At 41.8% G+C, this 24,984-nt stretch overlaps 1 protein-coding gene across 5 annotated transcripts in view; it reads right to left on the reverse strand.

Moving 5' to 3' along the window:
* Positions 1 to 24,984, reverse strand: part of GSDME (gasdermin E) — a 502,502-nt gene that overhangs the window by 339,150 nt on the left and 138,368 nt on the right. For all 5 annotated transcript variants that reach the window (XM_073630124.1, XM_073630120.1, XM_073630121.1 and 2 more), the window contains one exon: positions 12,725 to 12,896. In XM_073630124.1, coding sequence (XP_073486225.1) covers positions 12,725 to 12,896 — 172 coding nt within the window. The remainder of the gene's footprint in view (positions 1 to 12,724; positions 12,897 to 24,984) is intronic.

Genomic DNA, 24,984 nt, shown 5'->3' on the forward strand with positions numbered 1-24,984 from the left:
AATACAGCCATCACATCCAAAAATTGGTAAGCTTCAGTATATTTGCTTTTGGGTTCAATACGGCTTGAAAGAGCAGAGTAACCGTATATGATATAAAATGTATATGATCTAAACAGGATATGACCCTTGTTCTCTGTATGAAAATTACAGTGCATTTTTGAATATCAGAAGATTGTATAATCATCTGTAATGAGATAGCAGTTAGCACTAGGAACAAGTTTCAGGTTACAATAGGTAACAAAAATGAATCACCATGAATTTGAGGTAAATAGTGTCCCCCATAGAAATCCTTGCATCGGTTAAATTCTCCTTATGTCCAAGGGTGTTGAAATAAGGAGAAATGCTTACCTTATTTCATGCTCCAGCAGGGTCCCTCCAGTGGTGCAACTAGTCCCTCCCAGCCTCCACTTTAAGCCACTCACATGACTGCCTCCTCAATGTACAATGCAAGGTTCCTAGCCATACATTGTACGTGATGACATTGGGGGGCTGGCCAGAGACTTGAGAGACAGTTCACAGTGCAGTGGCAGTGCAAAAATAGCTCTGGGGGGCTTCCAGATTTCATCAACATGGGGACAAAGTGCTGCCCCAAAGCATCCCCCCCCATGTTGAGGATATGTGGCCTGTTATGGTGCTCACTTGTCTTCCCTCTTTACTGGCCTGCCAGGCTGCATGCTTGGATAAGGGCGTGGTATGAATTTTTTTTTTATGGATTATTCTCCTCCCTTTAGTTTTCGTCTTCTCCCACTGTTTGGTATATAACACAAGACCATATTGGTACTTATGTCTTTTTTACAAATATTTGATGCATCTGCCCCCGAGGAAGTGGAGCGATTCCAAACGCGTAGGGATTGGATGCACTATACTCTCCTTAGACAGTTCATTATGCCTCATCTATTCAGTTTCTCCCATAGTATCCTGTTGATGAAGCGGTTTACACCATCGATGATAGCTGCCCCATATTTACCATGCTATGTACCATCATGTGATCATTCAATTTCCTATGTACTATGTATGCGTATAGAAACTTGTGTATTATACTGTAACACTATGTATTTTTTACCTTAGCGAATAAACGCTTTATAATAATTTTTACAATGACTATTTCTATGCTGCACATGCCTCACTCAAAGTCCCAAACTCCCCTTCTTTTGGTTATAGATTTAGGGATGGAGACATATGTATACATGTGTCCCATCTAATGTCCCGCAACCCCCTCTTTGTTATAAAGTGGTTGTAAAGTCAGAAGGTTTATCTTAATGCATTCTATGCATTAAGATAAAAAGCCTTCTGTGTGCAGCAGCCCCCCAATACTTACCTGAGCCCCATCTCTATTCAGCGATGTCCACGAATGTCTCGACTGTTCGGGACTCTCCCTCCTAATTGGCACAGCATTCCTAAGTAGAAATATAGCAAAAGATCTATCTGAAATGAATAGGTCATGTAAAAAGAGAACACAGAGTGCACACCAATGTTATCAAGTGCCCCCTTCAAAAGATCACTGCCTGCTGGCAAAGGCAATGTCCTCACATTCAGCATTCTAACAATGAAATCTGCACTTATATTTCTAAATGTAATATGTGCTAAAACATTTCAAAAAATACATGTTTATTTATGATGTTATGAAAACAAAAGTACGATTTCCTATAAGTCCACTACTTCTGATAGCCTCCTGTTGCTGAGTAAAGAGCCAATGTATTAAGTTCACTGTGAGCAACCTCTGTTCTCTAAAAACAGGTGGACAATTTTTATGCCATGACACCTAAATCTGGCCAAGCGGTGATGGTTTTATCAAGCAACGGTCCTTATAATGTACAATGGATACAAAAAGTCTACACACCCCTGTTAAAATGTCAGGTTTCTGTGATGTAAAAAAAAAAAAAAATTACAAAAATAATTTCAGAACTTTTTGCACCTTTAATGTGACCTATAAACTGTACAACTCAGTTGAACAACAATCTGAAATCTTTTGGGTGGAGGGAAGTAAAAAAATAAAATACGGTTGCATAAAGTGTGCACACACTTAAATACCTTGTTGAAGCACCTTTTGATTTTATTACAGGACTCAGTCTTTTTGGGTATGAGTCTATCAGCATGGCACATCCTGACTTGCCAATATGTGCCCACTCTGCAAAAAAACTCCAAAACTGTCAGATTGCGAGGGCATCTCCTGTGTACAGGCCTCTTCAGATCACCCCACAGATTTTCAAATCCGATTCAGGTCTGGGCTCTAGCTGGGCCATTCCAAAAGGTTAATCTACTGGTGAAGACATTTCTTTGTTGATTTGGATGTATGCTTTGGGTTATTGTCATGCTACATAGTTACATAGTAGGTGAGGTTGAAAAAAAAGACACAAGTCCATCAAGTCCAATCCATGTGTGTGATTATATGTCAGTATTACATTGTCTATCCCTGTATGTTGCGGTCGTTCAGGTGCTTATCTAATAGTTTCTTGAAACTACTGATGCTCCCCGCTGAGACCACCGCCTGTGGAAGGGAATTCCACATCCTTGCCGCTCTTACAATAAAGAACCCTCTACGTAGTTTAAGGTTAATGTATACAAAAGATACGCTGCGCTAAGGTGAAAATATCAATCTGGAGATTATTAAGGTTATATGCCTCTTCAGAGTGGTGCACTGACGCACCCTCAAAATGTGAGTACCCCCTTTTGGGGGAGAGGTTTTTATCTGACCTTGTAATAAAATATTTTAAACGTTATCACACCATATGGTTCCTTTCTTATTTTGCTTATGGTTTGAGCTTATGCTGGAGCCTACTTTCCTGTGATCCATACTGAGCCCTGGGTGGCTCAAAAGCGTTTCCTGTCACATCCCCTAAGGTGAGCGCTTTACCTTGGGGGGGGGGGGGGGGGGTCACCTTTTGTTTCACCATTGCATGATCTGTGGCACATGGAATTGCAGCACGTTTGAATACATCATCACTGAAGCACAGTTGTCATCACTTTTATTAAGGACTTTTGTGTTCAATATATGTCTAGTTCATGATGGACGATTAAGTATATGTATTGTGTGACACTGCACTTTTTTGCTGGCACATGTCACTTTTCAGCATTTGTTTGCATATATGAATTATTTATGAAGTAACAATAATTACCTTTATCACTATTACTTTATATGTCTATTGCACCTTTTAGCACCCGTTTTGCACTCATTTATTTTGGAGCATATTTATTGATATTACCATTATTATTTCATATGCCCATTGCACAGTTTATTTATGCACATTATGTTTGTTTACCTTGTGAGATATAGCACATATTGGGCTTAGATATCTTTACACTCTGTTGTATATGTGCTGTATCTCTATGTGCCGGGATTAGGGCATGGTTAGCACATTCTAGCACATCATATTTTAATTTATTCAATATTCTGTTTGCTTTGCTAGCAGCAGCTTGGAATTGCATGCCATTGCTGAGCCTATCTACTAGGACCCCCAGGTCCTTTTCCATCCTAGATTCCCCCAGTATATAGATTGCATTCATATTTTTGCCACCCAAATGCATTATTTTACATTTTTCTACACTGAACCTCATTTGCCATGTAGTTGCCCACCCCATTAATTTGTTCAGATCTTTTTGCAAGGTTTCCACATCCTGCGGAGAAGTTATTGACCTGCTTAGCTTAGTATCGTCCGCAAATACAGAGATTGAACTGTTTACCCCATCCTCCAGGTCGTTTATGAACAAATTAAATAGGATTTGTCCCAGCACAGAAGCCTGGGGGACCCCACTACCCACCCCTGACCATTCCGAGTACTTCCCATTTATCACCACCCTCTGAACTTGCCCTTGTAGCCAGTTTTCAATCCATGTACTTACCCTATGGTCCATGCCAACATATCTTATTTTGTACAGTAAACGTTTATGGGGAACTGTGTCAAATGCTTTTTCAAAATTCAGATATACCATGTCTATGGGCCTTCCTTTATCTAAATGGCAACTCACCTCCTCATAGAAGGTTAATAGATTGGTTTGGCAAGAATGATTCTTTATGAATCCATGCTGATTACTGCTAATGATACTGTTCTCATTACTAAAATCTTGTATATAGTCCCTTATCATCCCTTCCAAGGGTTTACATACTATTGACGTTAGGCTAACTGGTCTGTAATTCCCAGGAATGTATTTTGGGCCCTTTTTAAATATTGGTGCTACACTGGCTTTTCTCCAATCAGTTGGTACCATTCCAGTCAGACTGTCAGTAAAAATTAGGAACAATGGTCTGGCAATTACTTGACTGAGTTCCCCAAGTACCCTCGGGTGCAAGCCATCTAGTCCCAGTGATTTATTAATGTTAAGTTTCCCAAGTCTAATTTTAATTCTGTCCTCTGTTAACCATGGAGGTGCTTCCTGTGATGTGTCATGAGGATAAACACTGCAGTTTTGGTTACTGAAGCCCCCTGATTCCCTCGTGAAGACTGAGGAGAAGAATAAATTTAATACCTCTGCCATCTCCCCATCCTTTGTGACCAGATGTCCTTCCTCATTCTTTATGGGGCCAATATGGTCTGTCCTCCCCTTTTTACGGTTTACACGCTTAAAGAATTTCTTGGGATTTTTTTTTTTGCTCTCCTCCGCTATGTGCCTTTCATGTTCTAACTTAGCCGTCCTAAGCTGAAATATGAAGTTCCTCTTCATGTTCAGCTTTCTAGCAGAAGCCTGGTTTTGTGCCAATATTAACTGGTATTTGGAACTGTTCATAATTCCCTCTACCTTGACTAAGGCCCCTGTTCCAGCTGAAGAAAAACATCCCCAAAGCATGATGCTGCCACCACCATGCTTCACTGTAGGTATGTTTTCTTTTGGTGATTTGCAGTGTTTTTGCACCAAACATCTTTTGGAATTATGGCCAAAAAGTTCAACCTTGGCTTTCGTCAGACCACAACACATTTTCCCACATGTTTTTGGGAGACTTCAGATGTGTTTTTGCAAAATATAGTTGAGCTTGGATTTTTTCTTCGTAAGAAAAGGCTTTCGTCTTGCCACTCTACCCCATAGCCCAGACATATGAAGAATATGGGAGATTATTGTCACACTTACCACACAGCCAGATATTCCTGCAGCTCCTTTAATGTTGCTGTAAGCCTCTTGGCAGCCTCCCTGACCAGTTTTCGTCTCAATTTTTGAGGGACATCCAGTTCTTGGTAATGTCACTGTTGTGCCATATTTTCTCCATTTGATGATGACCATCTTCACTGTGTTCCATGTTATATCTAATTCCTTGGAAATTCTTTTGTACCCTTCTCCTGACTGATGGCTTTTAACAATGAGATCCCTCTGATGCTTTGGAAGCTCTCTGCAGACCATGGCTTTTGCTGCAGGATGCGGCTAAGAGAATGTCAGGAAAGACCTACTAGAACAGCTGAACTTTATTTAGGGTTAATCTGAGGCACTTCAAATAATGGCAGGTGTGCACTGACTCCTATTTAAAATGAGTTTGAATGTGATTGCTTATCTCTTAACAGCTACATCTCCAGGTATAAGAGGGTGTTGCACACGTATGCAACCACATTTTTAGTCCCCCCCCCCCCCCCGAAAAGGTTTTAGTTTGTTTTTCAAATGAGTTGTACAGTTTACAGGTCACATTAAATGTGGAAAAAGTTCTGAAATTATTTATCTTGGTCTCATTTTTTTACATCCCAGAAACCTGACATTTTATAACCACTGTATTAGCTCAAACCTGTACAATGCTTCTAACGGTTTTCAAACAGTGATTAAAACTATTCATGCCAGGAATGACTCTGCTCTCATGATCATGCAATCATCCCTCTCTTATTACAAGGATGTGACGGTATGAGGTGCCTGGACTTGGAAAGCGACAGAACATCTGTTCCAATCACCGGAGTCTGGCATAACAATAATTTCATCATCTTGCCGTCTACACACTCCCAGTCCTTAGCATTTCCCAGGAACAGCCAAAAATAGCACATCGACATCTATCCTTAAAACAGGCCTACATGCCTTTTCATTTATCTTTTTTTCATTTCAGCAAAATTAATTTTCTAATTATAACTGAATTATGTCGTAAGATGCCGTTGCATAAGAAATTTATACTTTTAGGTTGCCTCCCAGTAATGAAAAATCAGTAATGCATTTCTTCCTTCCTGAACTACCCAGCAACCTAATGAATAATGGGCCTGTAGTCACCCCTATTACTACAACATCTGAAAGCACAACTCACACAGGAATAGGCCAAGGAAAGCTCCCACTCCATGAAGGTAGATATTTTGGACATGCACATTGTAACCTCCAACCAGCTGTGCCAACACAGTGAAACAAGGTAGATCTTCCCCAAGAATTCATCTCCACCAGCCTTTTTTAACCAGCTTCCTTCAGGTTTATTCAGGGGTGCCTTAGCAAAATGCCTACAAATTGCCCAAAAACTGTATAAAAGCCAGCGGGTGACCTAAACCTTTTGGTTACAGAAAGCCACATCCTTCTAGCTGCCGGTGTCCTAACAACCAGTGATGTCATCGGTTGATAAGGAGGACGTCAGGCACCTATACAACAATCTTGTTGCCTCTGCCCTGCCCCTCTCCATCAACATCGGGGTTACATTAGCTGAAGGAGGAAAGAAACTGAGGGAGAAGGGAAATGCTGGAATACTAGTCAGTAACAGTGTGAAAAGGAGTATTTACTTTGGAAGAATAAATCACCGCTAATAGTGGGTGCCCTACGTGTGTTGATGCTGCTGCATTATCTTAAACTACTTGTTTCATTTTTAAAATGAGGTGCCTCGAGATTGTGCAGAATTTTAAGGGTGTCATGATTGAAAAAAAAAGTTGAGAAACACTGATGCTATGCTCTCCTGATCTAGGGCAATGAAAGAATCAAACTATTTGACACTGTCTGATTTTTACCCACAACCTAAGCCAGATGTTCATTGCTAGCAATACATTACAAAGGGCAGCGATTAGCAGATGGATAATAACACAGCTGATAGAAATGGGGCGTTTAAATGGGAAATGCTTTGGGGCATATTAACAACTCATGGATCACATATTTTAAAAAAGGGGAAATCAGCAGCTGCAACTAAACTTCTCTGAGAGATATAAGTTTTAGAACATGCTCTTAAAGCAACATTAGTTAAGCCTGTCCCTCAGAAATGACTACAGAAGCATACTAAACTGTTAATATTTGATCAAGGCAAGACAGAGGCCCATCATCAACTATTCTATGAAAATGGAGATATGTGCAGATCAGCCTTGGCCTGTTCCCTTAGTGCTAGATGCATATTTATGCACCCATATTTAGAATTTCTACAAACCAACTAGTACATCAGTTGGATAAAATAGCTCAAGCTTTTTAGGTTTATTCTGAGCCCCTTTTTTTGTGGTGGAAATTTACATTACAGCTCTATCTGCAGGCAAAAGTTTGGGCTTATGGCTATACTAGCCTTTTTTTGTTTTTTTACATAACTTCTTTACAGCCCTATTTCCAATTCTGGAAACTACATTTAATGTAATTTATTTAGATTGCCAATTTACTGACCGAGCACAAGAAGGCCATAAATCCCCTATTTTCAAACCCAATGTTCCAGCTATAGGCCCATTTCCCTTGTTAATGTAGGCCTGAAGATCTATGCAGACATATATGAACATCCACATGTACTCCATTTATTCTGTAGAGAACAACTAATTCATCCGTAGAACACAAGTTGGGTTTGTTACTAACCAAGAAGTGCGTGATAATACCATGTTTGACCCTTCTCAAAAATACTTAACTGCAGGACATTCCATTATGCCTTTTGATGCAGAAAAGGTGTTTGACCATTTAGAGTGGTTCTTCTTATTTTCCACTCTGGCCCAGATTGAAATCCCTCCCATTATGTTATCTTGGATCCTGGCACTGTATCATCGCCAGACCTTGAGGTATTTGATGACGCCCTGTGGGAGGGCAAAATGCATTGACATAATTTCCTGTTTCGACTGACGTCACTTCCGGTCCATGGAACGCATGCTATGAACGGCTGTTTCCTGTATTCACAGCTCTATATCCATGCCCGTTTTTAATTGTCTTTTTGTAAGTACCAATCCCTATGCGCAATAAATCAACTTTTATAACAGTACTTCACTATTAGTCCACCCTCTTCATTTCTGGGTGCCTGCATATGCTGTTGAGAGCCTCTGAGTGGAAATTTACACCGATCTACCATCTGTTGTTTTGACACCAATCCACGTGTGTGGGATACCATTTACTGGCTTGAAGTGACCCCTGGACTGCAAAGCTGGGGGTCTCCCTGTTCTGGTGAGTGGGGATGCAAAAGGGGGTGTCACTGTACTCCTGCAAGTTTGTGAAGCTTTTTTTGCACCTACTTCATTGTGGACTTACACTGCAGTTACATTTATTTGGATTTTTATCTGGACTTTTTTGTTGATTACACTTATATTGTAAGTTGCGAACGCTGTATTTCTTTATCCACATTTTTTCAAGTGATTAGCACCTTGTCTACAGCAGCTGCATTTTATCACCATTTAGTTGTTTCCATCAGCGCGAGTTTATATTTAGTAATATATTTTGACGTTATTACAATACTTTACAGTCTATTGCTCACAGAAACCTCTCTCAGAGCACCTCACTAAGTAACAACTAGCAACTAAGTAACAACAACCTTCTTAAAGGGCAACGTACAGGTACGTTAATATGCCTGTACGTGCCCTTCTGCCGACGTATATCAGCGTGAGCTGGTCGGCAAGCGGTTAAAATGCCACTTTTACAAACAATAGCAGCACTTTACCGCCGATGCCGCCCCAGGGTGAAAGGGGCCTTATCCAAAACACCCCAATAAAGGCGGTCCCTTAGTTACAATCGATTTACTAACGAAGGGAAATTCAATCCTGTAAGAGTCATTATGGAAAAAAGGGGTCTCCACTGATCCTTTACCACCAAGGCTTGTTTCCACAACAACCCACAATTTTCAAAATCCAATGGTCATTGGGACAGAAAGTGAGGTAAAATCTTCTGAACAGGGGCACAGACAGCAAAACAAATGTTACAGGGGTGTTAACCCTTCCCTATGCTATCCAAAAAGTTTAAAAATGTTTTTTTTTGGCTGGAGCTATACTTAAAAAAATGTACCTGTTCCGACTTCCAGATTCAACTTAAGCACAAACCTACAGACCCTATCTTGTTTGTAACCCGGGGACCGCCTGTAGTATTAAAAACCTAAAATTCTTCCTGGGACACCAAATGTGTGAGAGCCTAGCAGCATCAGGACAGGGCTGGTATCTTGGAAGGCAAGTATTTGTTTTGAATGACTTGACTACCGCTGAAGCGCAAATGAGCTATTAACACATGGAGTCAGAGTTAAAGCTCATCTTAACCCAAAAACAAAAATGCAATATATTACCTGCCCTTAGCTGTGTTGGCTGGATTAGTTTACTTTTCTTTTAAGAACATTTTCAGCAAGTACAGAAAATACCTGTTGATCTTGCTATAAAGGCAGCGTTACCTCCTATGAGCTGAACACAAAAAAATCCTTATTACTGTGTAAACTACCAGTCTCCTTGATCCACCATGCAATGGAAATAAACAAAGGCAGGATTTCCAGGTGAAAATAAAGGGGGAAAAAAAAAAATTAATGCAGCAACCACATCCAAGAGCTGATAAGCAACACAGGTGATACTCGAAAAAATAAAATATTGTGCAAAAGTTCATTCATTTCACTAATGCAACTTAAAAGGTTACACTAATATATGAGATAGACTTATTACATGCAAAGCAAGATAGTTCAAGCCTTGATTTGTCATAATTGTGATGATTATGGCTTACAGCTCATGAAAACCCCAAATCCACAATCTCAGAAAATTAGAATATTACATGCAATCAATAAAACAAGGATTGTACGTAGAACGATATCGGACCTCTGAAAAGAATAAGCATGCATATGTACTCAGTGCTTGGTTTGGGCACCTTTTGCAGCAATTACTGCCTCAATGCGGCGTGGCATGGAAGCTATCAGCCTGTGGCACTGCTGAGGTGTTATGGAAGACCAAGATGCTTCAATAGCGGCCTTCAGCTCTTCTGCATTGTTGGGTCTCATGTCTCATCTTTCTCTTGGCAATGCCCCATAGATTCCCTATGGGGTTCAGGTCAGGCGAGTTTGCTGGCCAATCAAGCACAATAATCCCACGGTCATTGAACCAGGTTTAGGTGCTTTTGGCAGTGTGGGCAGGTGCCTAGTCCTGCTGGAAAATGAAGTTAGCATCCCCATAAAGCTCATCTGCGGAAGGAAGCATGAAGTGCTCCAAAATCTCCTGGTAGACGGCTGCATTGACCCTGGACTTAATGACGCACAGTGGCCCAACACCAGCAGAGGACATGGCTCCCCAAATCAACACAGACTGTGGAAACTTCACACTGGACTTCAAGCATCTTGCAGTGTGTGCCTTTCCATTCTTCCTCCATACTCTGGGCCCTTGGTTTCCAAATGAGATGCAAAATTTGCTCTCATCAGAAAAGAGGACTTTGGACCACTAAGCAATAGACTAGGTCTGTTTTTCTTTAGCCCAGGTAAGACGCTTCTGACGTTGTTTGTTGTTCAGGAGTGACTTGACAAGAGGAATACGACATTTGAAGCCCATGTCCAGGATCCGTCTGTGTGTGGTGGCTCTTGATGCACTGATTCCAGCCTCAGTCCACTTTTTGTGAAAGTCCCTAACACTTTTGAATGGCCTTTTCCTGACAATCCTCTCCAGGCTGCGCTCATCCCTGCTGCTTGTGCACCTTTTCTTCCACACTTTTCCCTTCCACATAACTTTCTATTAATGTGCTTTGATACAGCACTTTGGGAACATCCAACTTCTTTTGCAATTACCTTTTGAGGCTTTCCCTCCTTATGGAGGTGTCAATGATGGTTTTCTGCACAACTGCCAAGTCAGCAGTCTTTCCCATGATTGTGATTCCTACTGAACCAGAGTGAGAGACCATTTAAAAGCTCAGGAACCCTTTGCGGGTGTTTTGGCTTAATTAGCAGATTAGAGTGGGACACTTTGAGCCTAGAATATTGCACCTTTTCACAATATTCTAATTTTCTGAGATTGTGGATTTGGGGTTTTCATGAGCTGTAAGCCATACTCATCACAATTATGACAAATCACGGCTTGAACTATCTTGCTTTGCATGTAATGAGTCTCTCACATATATTAGTTTTACCTTTTAAGTTGCATTAGTGAAATAAATGAACTTTTGCACGATATTCTAATTTTTCGAGCAAGTATCACCTGTATATGTTGTATTAAATTATGTTTTTTGGGACATTTAAAGCAGACCTTCATCCAGGAAAACAACTTATTTGCATCTGGTTTAATTCCTCTCCCTCAATTGGATTAAAAAAAAAAAAAAACGTAGATGCTTCTAACTTTTTTTGCAGCAGTTCAGCACCTCCTGCATCATTCTTTCCTAGACGAGAATGACATTGTGCTCCCTTTAGAATTTTACGACACATGCACGCTGATTTACCACTGGACCTCCGGACCTGGCAGAAATCTGTACATGCACAGGGTTTTCAGTGCAATGCGTGAAGACACAAGAAAAGGCAGGCCCGAGCTCTTGGCATGCCTGCGCATGCACAGATGTGTTACGATTCTCCGCTGAGCCCCAAAGGCCAGGCGGAGCCTTCAGCGCCTCTGTGCACGCGTCAATTTTTTTGCATGGATGGCACTGAAGAGGGGACAGGGCTAACTGCAAGGGGACTTAAGTTCCTCTTTTTTATGTGGAGATAAATGCCCCTTTTGAACTCGTACCTACAGGAAAGCCTATAATAAGGTTTACCTGTGGATACAGTAAATATCTCCTAAACTTGCACAGTTTAGGAGATATTCACAAGCGATGCTGCCGGTGATGTCACCGGCACATGCGCTCTGAAGGGACAGCATACCCGTGTCATACCTACCATCTACACAGCCAGAGCTAGCGAACCCAAGAGGAAGAACAGGTGAAGATGGCAGTGCTGGGCATCTGTGACAAAGCTGAGCAGGAGGGATACGCTTTACAGCCAAGTCTGTCATAATGTGCTAGTATGCAGTGTATACTAGTACATTATGACTTAACCCTGCAGGGGGGCCCCAGTTAATTTTTGTTTCAGTGGCTGTTTACTACCACTTTAGGCTGGGTTCACACTTGAGAAGGTAGCGGCTCACAGCAGGAGTCTGGTGCGTCTCCATTCACCATTTCAGGTTTGATTTCAGATGGAATTTTAGGCTGAATTCGGACCTGAAACTGACCAAAAGACGCACAGAGCTCCTGCGCAATTCGCACTGGAGCCGCAGCAGAGATGTGTGAACCGGCTCCATAGAGAGCCGGTTACAATCTCCTGCTATGCAAATTGGATGCTGGGAAACCTGCATACAATATGCACTGTTGTGAACCCAGCCTTAAGCATCTTAATTTTGCAGTATCGCATACATATTAAAAAACACTGTTATGTGTTGGCACAAAGTTTCAGCATAACATGCATGCAGCATGGGTCCGTCTGTGTCTATTGTACTCTGTATTTTGCAATGGGGTGCGAACACATGACAGGGGCCTAAAGGAAATAAAACAAAATAAAAATCTAGACATTATCCCATTAGGACACCAGATCAACCAAATTTATTTAGTTACTTTTCTTCTATCATGTGATGCTGGCAATAATGCATTGTAAAAATCCCAAAACTTGGTGCATCAGGCTATGTATTAGTAATGCACGGCACACCCTTCTTACCTTAACCTTTTTTGCTTGAATGCCAAGTTTCCCACCAAACGTTTCCTCCATCTGTGTGTGTTCTGAAATAACGCACTTCTGGGTGGTTATAATCTTTTCTTTCACAATACACAATAAGTCATGCTTGTTGCCATGTAGCTGCTTTATGAATGGGTGGTGCAAGTTTATCTTCCTGCAAATACCATTTAAACAGTGGATATAATAAATTAGATGAAAACTTAAATTTCAGCCTGCACTACTTATAAGAGTTCTTAAACCGAGGGGAAAAAAAAAAAAAAAAAAATTCACACGTGTCTGTATTACACATATATCTATATATGTCCAAATTCTGTCTAGGATTCATTAAATTTTAGTTTCACACTTGTAACATAAGAAAAAAAAAAAAAAAAAACTAAGTATTGTATATAAACCTTGCAGGCCTTACAGAAAAGAATAAAACATACTTTTCAGCAGCTGGTTTAAAAACATCCTTTGGGAATCACAACAAAATGACAAAAGTAGAAACCCCCACACTAAATCCTACATGCAACCGGGATGATAGAGGTTAAGGCTGCATTCACATCTGAGCGCATCGTTTTCAGGCGGAAAGTCGCGTGTTTTTCCCGCTATTTTGTACAGGTCAAAAGGTCACCAATGTAAAAAAGCAGAAGACCGCCTGTAATCTGCCCAAAAAGAAGCTCATGTACTTTTTTTGCACTTCAGGTGACAGAATACTCTGAACAGGAGCCATTTAAATGAATGGGATTTTGCTTGTTGGGTGAGATGAGCGTTTTACGAGTTGAAAACGCTCAGGTGTGAATGCAGCCTTAAGGATAATTGCCAGATATGATGAATCAGGTGTGAATGCAGTCTTAAGGATAATTGCCAGATATAGTGAATGAAAGGTTAAAATCCAAAACTATTTCTTTTCCTAAAAAATATCAATTGGATCTTCAAATTTTTTAATCTGGCAACAGAAAATCCAGATAATCCAATAGGAAGAATCAGGTTTTTGATTGTGAAGCTCCTTAGTTAATCCTATCCGACATTGGTATACACAGACGACTTTTTGCACAAACCTCCTGTTGATCTTGTTCCTCTCATAACTGTGACCAGTGAAGGGATAAGCATACAGTCCCGGCCAGTGGCCACAGCTCAGAAGCGCGCTGAAAATGCCATATGTAGACAGTGACGTGTTTCGACATGAGGCTGCCGACTTTTTAAAAAAGGAATCCAGAGCAGCAGCAGGATCACGTTTAGGTGTTGCAATTGATTGTGGGATTGGTTTTAACCCTTTCATCCCCCCCATACACCACATTCACATGCAGTCTATGCGATCTATTCTATAACCCCTTCAACTATATCAGACAATAGTTGCATTCCTTCTAGCATACAGTTTGCATGTAGGATTTAGCACTGTGGTTTTCATTTTACTTTAACTTTTAAAAAGTATTATAAGCAAGTATATCATCATGTCTCCCTCTTGTGTGTTTAAAAAGCACCCTTAGAATATACCAAAAATGTCTTTTATTTTACAGAAATTTCACAAACATGAAAAACATTTTAATAAATAAAATGGCCAAAATTAAAAATGTTCATAAAAAATAATCAGCAACTCAGTTTAAAAGGTTATTGGCACGTGAATAATTTATTCAAATAACAAAAAAATGCAGAATACTTCTGAAAATGAACTTTGCCCTTTCAATTAAATTACAGTTTACTTCTGGAAAACATAGAAGGCCATTGGCACAGCAATAAAACGAATCGTATTTAAAATACAAAAATAATAGTAACAATAATAAAATCCTTCACACCCTCTATTTCCAGTCGATCACACCCCCCATTTCCAGTGCTTAATTTACATGGAGCCTGAAACAATTATTGAATTTACAATGTTTAACTCTCCACTGCAAAAAAAGGAGCAATATAAAATTCAAATGGTGATTTTATTATTTTAAATAATAGTTACCACAGTGCCACCTGCTGGGTGAACACAGAAATCGCACGAATGCTTCACAGAAAAGGTACACTGGGGTCCTGTAGCAACCACATGAAAGTATGAAAAACCTTTTAGTACTTTTCAAGGGTAAAGGCAGTGATTAAATGTATCCTCACCTCTGTGCCCTAATAAGCTCACAAAATGAAATAATGCCTCTAAAAACGGGGGTCAGCAACCTGTAGATCGCGAACAGGTGACTGGTAGTTCACGGTCTGGGCTTGCTGACCCGCCATTCCAGAGCATCAGAAAGTAATGCAGAGGGACTACTTGTAAAGTTGGAGCTGTAGTAGGGAGCAAGAGCCCCATAAGCCGACGCCTCCTCTGTAGTGCTGGCTACAGCTCCATACGGAGCGATACCAACTGCGTGCTACCTCTTATCCTGGCTAGCAGAATCCAGAGTGGTGCCAGCAGCAGAAAAGAAGAGATCTTCAGGTCAGTATGAAGCAATACACTGGGCATAATAGTAGAGGGCTGCTTTCACACTGCTGCAGTTTACTCACACCACAGGTGCAGTGAAGTATACCTTCAGCTTTCCTGCGAGTTTGCTGTGCTTAGCCATAGGCTTCTATTTTATGTTGCGGATTTGGTGCACTTTCTGAAAGCGCACCAAAACTCCAACCAAAACCGCGACTCAACTCCAGGGTTTTACCACCCCCCAACTTTACGTGTGAATGAGCCTTAAGGGTGCTGCTGCCGAATGCAACTCAGGGCTCGTTCACAAGTGAAGCAGGCACTGCTGCTCCTCTGCAAAGCGATCAAAGTCCATTTAACAGGTGGTGAGGAGGCGATATGTTGCCTCCTCATCACCCGATTTAAACCCATGACTGCCGTGCAATGCACGCGATTGCGACAGGGTAGTACAACAATTAGAGGTTTAAATCAGGTGTAAGGAGGAGACACTGGTTCACACTGTGCCCGGTGATCTTTGACTTCTCCCACGTTGTTCAGGTAGATCCCCACCTTTTTAAGGTTGCCTACCCCTGCTCTAAAGCTATTCCTAAAAGCTATAAATACCGGTACTTCAATAAAAAAAAAAAAATTTAGTTTTTTTTTAAGAGAAAAGGTTTTCTGCTTCTCAGAAGCCGTACTAAACAAATTACCTTGAACTGTTGATGTGCTGTGGAGACAGAAGCACTAACAGGTTGTTCACGTCCCTGTGCACTATACAACAAAAGCATTGTATACATTTTTCATGAATTGCCAATAAAAATTTTTTTTTTTTTTTTTTTTTAAAATCAATGGAACATCGTGATCACATTAAAAATTCAGAAGACTGGGAGTGTACATTGTAAACATCAGGGGGCATGGACGCTGTGTTATCGTATATAATTTCACCTTTTGTAAATATACAAAACATGAAAAATGTGTCATTGTTAACATGGTTCTGCAAAGTCCATGTTCTTCACTGCAGGAATATTCCATTACTGGTTCTTTGTACCCTTTCTTCTTTAGGCTGTAAGGACATATTAAAACCATCTGTTCCGTGTTCCCGTAAATATGACACTGGTTTGGCCCTTGTACATCTTATTTTTACTTTGCTCAGCAGAATGAAAGATCCTGGCACTAAATTACCATCTACGTACCCTGTATTCTCCTATCCTATTCTCCATTACATCTTGTTACAGGATGATTACTCAAGCACAGAGGTACAGAGCCAGTCAATGAATACCAATTCCCCAAGACATTGCTGCAGTACAAGTGCTGAGTGGAGAAAGGAATGGAAAAACAGTACTGCTCCTATCCAAACAAGGAAAATCCATAGATTTGCTAGGCGTCTGTTTAGCAGGTTCTGCCCATTTTCCTTACTGAGTGAAACAGTAATTTTGTAAACAGTTTAAAAAATATATTTTTTAAGCCTAGGTTCACACTGACAGCGAGATTGAAATAGAGCGAGTTCAGCAGACTTCGAGGGTGATTTCAGAGACATCTGTGCGGATTTCCTGCACAGATGTCTATACAAAATCGCACCCAAAGTTGGCAAAAGTAGTACAGAAACTACTTTTGGAAATCAATGCGTCGTCCCACTGGACGGTGCCATTGCCGGCAATAGCCACCGATAAGGCATGCGATTTGACATGTCGCTGCAATGTGAACCTAGGCTAAAATTGGTCATTGTGTCTTTGACCTCTTTCACACTGAGGTGGTGTGGTCTGACCCCACAACAGGTGTAGTGCAGTGTACATGCGAGTTTGCTGCGCTTTCCTATAGTATTCTATTATGTACTGCAGTTTTGGTGTGCTTTCAGAAGGCGCACCAGAACCACAGGACATAATAGAACTCTATAGGAAAGTGCAGTGAGTACAGCAGCTGCGGTTTAAGCATGTTCATTCAAACAAAGTGCATGCACCACAGTGAAGCATCAATAGCATTCATTCACTGACCATCTACTACTGATTTGACCTCACCAAAATGAATGCTGATGGTTAAGTAAATGCACTTAACACTTTGCTCCTTGCCCTATATACTGAAGAAGTTTGTAATGTAAGGGAGTTGGACATTTACAGTAAGTGAATTCAATAATTATCTGAAGTTCTAATTGGTATTTATTTGTGACTATTTTATCAACTGCAACAAAATTGTGTGGGCAGGCGTATGACAGATTTTTTTCAAGTAGTCACAGAGGACAAACAGGTGCATGCTTATGAAAATAGATTAAACCAACACTCACCTGTGAACAATTAGATTCCTAGATACATTGGATAATTGGCAGTTGGCAAATAGGCTTCCCTTGATTCTAACAAATGTACAGTATATCGCAAGTACAGACTGAAAGACGACCAGGTATCAATCTCTCAAAATCAGGAAGCTCAAATATGACCAGTGTAGATATAAATAAATGATTTTTTTGAAAGGAAAACAAAAAAAAAAAAAAAAGGTTTTTTTATTTTTATCAAATTTATTATAATAAAATGCTTTTGGAGTAAAAATCTACAGTGGGGACGGAAAGTATTCAGACCCCCTTAAATTTTTCACTCTTTGTTATATTGCAACCGTTTGCTAAAACCATTTAAGTTCATTTTTTTCCTCATTAATGTACACACAGCACCCCATATTGACAGAAAAACACAGAATTGTTGACATTTTTGCAGACTTATTAAAAAAGAAAAACTGCAATATCACATGGTCCTAAGTATTCAGACCCTTTGCTGTGACACTCATATATTTAACTCAGGTGCTGTCCATTTCTTCTGATCATCCTTGAGATGGTTCTACACCTTCATTTGAGTCCAGCTGTGTTTGATTATACTGATTGGACTTGATTAGGAAAGCCACACACCTGTCTATATAAGACCTTACAGCTCACAGTGCATGTCAGAGCAAATGAGAATCATGAGGTCAAAGGAACTGCCTGAAGAGCCAAGAGACAGAATTGTGGCAAGGCACAGATCTGGCCAAGGTTACAAAAAACTTTCTGCCGCACTTAAGGTTCCTAAGAGCACAGTGGCCTCCATAAACCTTAAATGGAAGACGTCTGGGATGACCAGAACCCTTCCTAGAGATGGCCGTCCGGCCAAACTGAGCTATCGGGGGAGAAGAGTCGTGGTGAGAGAGGTAAAGAAGAACCCAAAGATCACTGTGGCTGAGGTCCAGAGATGCAGTTGGGAGATGGGAGAAAGGTGTAGAAAGTCAGCCATCACTGGAGCCCTCCACCAGTCGGGGCTTTATGGTAGAGTGGCCCAATGGAAGCCTCTCCTCAGTGCAAGACACATGAAAGCCCGCATTTAGTTTGCTAAAAAACACCTGAAGCACTCCAAGATGGTGAGAAATAAGATTCTTTGGTCTGATGAGACCAAGATAGAACTTTTTGGCCTTAATTCTAAGCGGTATGTGTGCAGAAAACTAGGCACTGCTCATCACCTGTCCAATACAGTCCCAACAGTGAAGCATGGTGGTGGCATCATCATGCTGTGGGGGTGTTTTTCAGCTGCAGGGACAGGACGACTGGTTGCAATCGAGGGAAAGATGAATGCGGCCAAGTACAGGGATATCCTGGACGAAAACCTTCTCCAGAGTGCTCAGGACCTCAGACTGGGCCGAAGGTTTACCTTCCAACAAGACAAAGGCCCTAAGCACATAGCTAAAATAACGAAGGAGTGGCTTCACAACAACTCCGTGACTGTTCTTGAATGGCCCAGTCAGAGCCCTGACTTAAACCCAATTAAGCATCTCTGGAGAGACCTAAAAATGGCTGTCCACCAACGTTTACCATCCAACCTAACAGAACTGGAGAGGATCTGCAAGGAGGAATGGCAGAGGATACCCAAATCCAGGTGTGAAAAACTTGTTGCATCTTTCCCAAAAAGACTCATGGCTGTATTAGATCAAAAGGGTGCTTCTACTAAATACTGAGCAAAGGGTCTGAATACTTAGGACCATGTGATATTTCAGTTTTTCTTTAATAAATCTGCAAAAATGTCAACATTTCTGTGTTTTTCTGTCAATATGGGGTGCTGTGTGTACATTGAGGAAAATAAATGATTTTAGCAAATGGCTGCAATATAACAAAGTGAAAAATTTAAGGGGGTCTGAATACTTTCCGTCCCCACTGTATCTAAAGATGCATGAAATGGAGCTTGGTTATGTAGCATGAGGCTGTATATTCTGCAATATTTACATTTTTGGTAAACTCGTTGAATGAATCCAAGCTCTGCAAGCTGAGATAACATGCACCGCATTGATGCATTCACACAATGTTCACAGTAACTATGAGATAAAAACAATGTTCAGGAATATTCCTTTATCCCATTGTTTTGCAAATCTATGTACACAACAAACTGTATGATTGAATCGGTTCCGATATCTGTTTTACTACCCTGACAGTTTATTATTCTATTATTCTAAATAGGAAACCTTCATTTTGTTTGCAAATATTAAAGATTCTAACTACCAGCAAGAATGAGTCCTTACATTTAAAGTAGGGATGCACCGAATGGGTTTTTTGGGGCAGAAACCAATACCGAAAATAAATCTTCCTTGATCCCGAAACCGATACCGAAACAGCACCAATACCGAAAGTGACTGTTTTTAAAAATATTTTTATACAGGAGATGGCCATAGACTGGGGACATGGTACAGGAGATGGTCAGAGACTGCAGAGATGGTACAGGAGATGATCACAGACTGCGGAGATGGTACAGGAGATGATCACAGACTGCGGAGATGGTACAGGAGATGATCACAGACTGCGGAGATGGTACAGGAGATGATCACAGACTGCGGACATGGTACAGGAGATGATCGCAGACTGCGGACATGGTACAGGAGATGATCGCAGACTGCGGACATGGTACAGGAGATGATCACAGACTGCGGACATGGTACAGGAGATGATCACAGACTGCGGACATGGTACAGGAGATGGTCAGAGACTGGGGACATGGTACAGGAAATGGTCAGACTGCAGACATGGTACAGGAGATGGTCAGAGACTGAGGACATGGTACAGGAGATGGTCAGAGACTGGGGACATGGTACAGGAGATGGTCAGAGACTGCAGAGATGGTACAGGAGATGGTCAGAGACTGCAGAGATGGTACAGGAGATGGTCAGAGACTGCGGACATGATACAAGAGACCAATGCAGCCTCACCAGTGCCTGTCAGATGCAGCAAGCCAGTGTCCCCAGTGGTGCAGCCTGAGTCCCCAGTGGTGCAGCCTGAGTCCCCAGTGGTGCAGCCTGAGTCCCCAGTGGTGCAGCCTGAGTCCCCAGTGGTGCAGCCAGTGAAGGGAGAGGAGAGCCGCCGCCGCTTGTTTGATCACAGCGCTGGAAACATCACAGCTTTCATTTCAATAGCTGTAAATGAAAGCTGTGATGTTCCCGGCGCTGTAATCAAACAGGTGGCGGCTCTCCTCTCTCCTACAATATAGGAAGCCCCCCTGATAGGCGGCACCAGGGGCAGGGGCGGAGCCCCGCCCCCGCCCCTTTCGGTATCGGCACAAATTCTTTCGGCTTTTTGCCGAAAGGGCCATTTTCGGCCGATATGTTTCGGTGCATCCCTAATTTAAAGAGTACCTGTCATTTCAGATCCATCATGGAAGCACCTGTTAGCGGGCATCCACTCACCTGCTGCCGCCACGTCCCTCAATTTGTTGTGTCACTGCCGCATCACCAGTCCCATTAAAGTGAAAGGGACTGTCAGTGAGTCAACAGAAGAGGGGCCGCTGTGGGACAGAGATGACAGTTGCTCTTTAAAAATTATGATTTACCAAAAAGCATTTTGCGACTATTCACTCGTGCCCACCCCCTCGCCGCTCACCCCTGTAGTTGGGAATCTGGCCTTCAGTCCAGGACTCAGCTTCCAGGACCTAAAAGAGATCAGAAGATCTCAGATGCGCCACTTCATCCTCAACGGACAATGGATGTCCAGGAGAAACATCATGGATGACCCTTCCTTGGTGGGTCTGTCCTTTTGGCAAAAACTCCACTCCAGCTAGCTCACTTCATAAGATCGCAGTCCCCCCCCCCCAAGCCCCCCGCCCTTGGGACCCTTTGGAAGGATCCTGACTACCTTTGAGCAACTATGCTTGGAACAGTCCCCCGTGCGCCATGCTCATATCGCCCCCCAAGGGGTTCAGACCCCCCTATATCTTCAAGTGGGAGCAAGATTTGGGACTTCAATTCCCTGAGCGGCATGTGGAGAGACTATTTCTCTTCTCATGTAAAACCTGTGTGCTAACCACCAGGAGACAGGTTTTAAGGTGCTGACTCGGTGGTATTATACACCAGTGAGGATCCATCAGATGTTCCCTCAGAGTTCTGATTTATGCTGGAGATGCGGGGAGGAACCAGGCTCTCTCCTCCACGTCTTCTGGTCCTGTCATTTCCTGCTCCCCTATTGGACCGAGGTACACCGCATTGTCCAGAAGTTTACGGATCGGGAGCTGCCTTGGAACCCCGCGTTCTTCCTCTTACACCATCATGAAATTCTGAGCAAGATCTATAGGAGATCCATCCTACCTCTCCTGATCACAGCAGCGAAAATTTGTATCCCCTTGTTTTGGAAGCAGACACAGCCACCGGCAGTGGCCCTCTGGTTGAAAAAATTAGCCGATATTAACAAAATGGAGGACCTGGTGGCCACGGATAGGGGCCTTAAAGAGCTGCTCCTCAAGAACTGGTTCTATTGGCACGAGTTTGTTTATTCGGAGAGGAGCATGCAGAGCTGATGATCTAACTCCGTTGGGAGTGGAGACACCAGTGATGACCCTCCGGACATTGATGGGGGAGGGACTGGAGGAAGGTCATCCACCCCACCTTTTTTCTCCCTTTTTTGACCCTCCTTCGCCCCTCCTCCCTATCCCCCCTTCTTTATTCCTTCTTTCTCTGGCTTTTCTTCGCTGTTTGGCCCTAAAGGTCACATTCACCTCCCCTTTCATCTTTAATAAATTGGTGTAAACTGTTAAAAATTATGCAGGATACAGATATCTTCTCGACCCCGAAGACCGCTGTGTATATTGCCTGCTGTATTACAATGCCTGTACACGTGGTCTGACCTGTGGAGGTGAACTACAGTATATACAATATTGTTGAGATCTCTGTACTACCGTATGCCTTATCTAAATAAAGAATTCAAAAAATATATATATGAGTTAAAATCGAGTCGATTTAAATCAAGCCTTTTTACTAGTGATTTAAAATCAACTTGATTTAAAAAAAATCCACCCCGCATATGGCTAGGTGTTGCTGATGGTAGATAACAGGCCAATGTACAAGTGGCCAAGTTACTACAGTTAGGTTCATATATATTTGGGCACAGGCACAATTTTATTTTATTTTTTTTCAGGTATTTACTAAAACATATTCAAGCTATAGTTATATAATGGATATGGGCTGAAAGTGCACACACAGGTTTAAATTTGAGGGTATGTACATCCAAATGAAAGGATGGGTTTAGGAATTACAGCTCTTAATAGCCATCCCTTTTTCAAGGGACCAAAAGTAATTGGGACAATCAAATCAAAAGCGGTTTTATGGCCAGGTGTTGGCTACTCTATTATTTCTTCATTAAATAAGCAGGTAAAAGGTCTGGAGTTGATTCTAAGTGTGGTATTTGCATTTGGGATCTATTGCCGTGAATCTACATCATGCGTTCAAAAAGAGCTGTCCATGCAAGTGAAAACAGGCCATTGCAAGGCTTCAGAAATGAAACAAATCCATCAGAGAGATAGCAGCAACATTAGGAGTAGCCAAATCAACAGTTTGGTACATTCTGAAGAAAGAAGAACACACTGGTGAGCTCAGCAACATAAAAAGGCCTGGATGTCCACGGAAGACAACAGTGGTGGATGATCACATGATCCTCTCTATGGTAAAGAAAAACCCATTCACAACATCCAGACAAGTGAAGACACTCTGCAGGAGGTGAGCGTATCATTGTCAAAGTCTACAATTAAGAGAAGACTTCACAAGAGCAAATACAGAGGGTTCACCACAAGGTACAGACCATTTATAAGCCTGAAGAATGGAAAAGCCAGATTAGACTTTGCCAAAAAAAAAAAAAATGTAAAAAGCCAGACCAGTTCTGAAAAAGCATTCTTTGGACGGATGAAACTAAGATTAATCTGTACCAAAATGACTGGAAGAAAAAAAAAAAAGTGTGGCTTGGAACAGCTCATGATCTCAAGCACACAACGTCATCTGTAAAACATGGTGGAGCTTGCAGTGTGATGGCATGGGCATGCAAGGCTTCCGGTGACACTGGGAGTTTGTGTTTTTTTTTGATGATGTGACAGAAGAGGCCGGATGAATTCTGCAGTGTTTAGAGATATACTGTCAGCCCAGATTCAGCCAAATGCAGCAAAAGTTAATTACACGGCACTTCACAGTACAGATGGACAATGATGCAAAACGCAATGCAAAAGCAACCCAGGAGCTTTTGAAGGAAAAGTAGTGAAATATTCTGCAATGGCCAAGTCAATCAACTGATCTCAACCCAATTGAGCATGCATTTCACTTGCTGAAGGCAAAAATAAAGGCAGAAAGACCCACAAATAAAGAACAGCTGAAGACAGCTGCAGTTAGAGCCTGGCAAAGCATCAGAAAGGAGGAAACCCAGTCTTTTGTAATGTCCATGGGTTCCAGACTTCAGGCAGTCATTGCCAGTAAAAGGATCATCAACAAAATATTAAAAATTAACATTTTATTTATGATTATATTCTTTTTTCCAATTACATTTGAGCCCCTGAAAATTGGGAGACAGTGTATAAAAATGGTTGCAGTTCCTAAAATTTGTACTTGACATGTTCAACCTCTTGAATTAAAGCTGAAAGTCTGCACTTCAAATTCATTTGGACTGTTTCCTTTTAATTTTATTCTGGTGGCATACAGAGCCAAAAGTATGAAAATTGTGCCTGTGTCCAAATATATATGGACCTAACTAGAGGTCGACGGATATGGGTTTTTCTCTGGCCGATGCCGATATTTAGAAGTCGCGGTGGCTGATGGCCGATATATGGTGCCGATTTTTTTGGGCCAATATGTTAGGCCGATTTTTTTTTCCTTTTTTCCCCTTCATCTCATAAAATCTAACAGTTAGACCCCTTTCACACTGGACGTTTTTCAGGCGCTTTTGGGCTAAAAATAGCGCCTATAAAGTGCCTGAAAAACGGCTCCCCTGCAGTCTCAGTGTGAAAGCCCGAGTGCTTTCACACTGAGGCGATGCGCTGGCAGGATGTTAAAAAAAAAAAAAAAAAAAAAAAAAAGTCCTGCAAGCAGCATCTTTGGGGTGGTGTATACCGGTGCTCCACCACTCCTGCCCATTGAAATGAATGCGCACCGCTGCCGAAGCGCCTGCAAAGCATTTTGGCAGAGGCACATCACGGGCACATTTAACCCCTTCCTCGGCCGCCAGCTGGGTTATAAGCGCCCCGCTAGCAGCTGAATAGTGCCGCTTAAATTACGGTAAAGCGCTGCTAAAACTAGCAGCGTTTTACCGTCAACGCATGCCCGCTCCAGTGTGCAAGCAGCCTTAAGTAATACAGAAATTTTTTTACATTTAAACATTTATTAAACAAAACAAACCTCCAATCAATTCACTTGTATGTATAAATTTAGATTAAAAAAAAAACTATATCTTAAATATTAAATATAGAAAAACAGGTACCCCAAGAACCCCAGAGGGACCGACCACCCCAGGGACTACTTGCACCCCACACCGCTCCAGGTAAGGAGAAGAGGGGGGCCCCTTACTTACCGCTCCAGCGAGTGCGTGGGTAATGCTCCCAGACAGATACTCCTCGCCACCGAGGGCTTTCGGCCATGAGGAACAGGGGGCACTATTGGA

This window comes from Aquarana catesbeiana, linkage group LG05, assembly GCF_042186555.1.
Source record: "Aquarana catesbeiana isolate 2022-GZ linkage group LG05, ASM4218655v1, whole genome shotgun sequence".
NCBI classification, from domain to species: domain Eukaryota; kingdom Metazoa; phylum Chordata; class Amphibia; order Anura; family Ranidae; genus Aquarana; species Aquarana catesbeiana.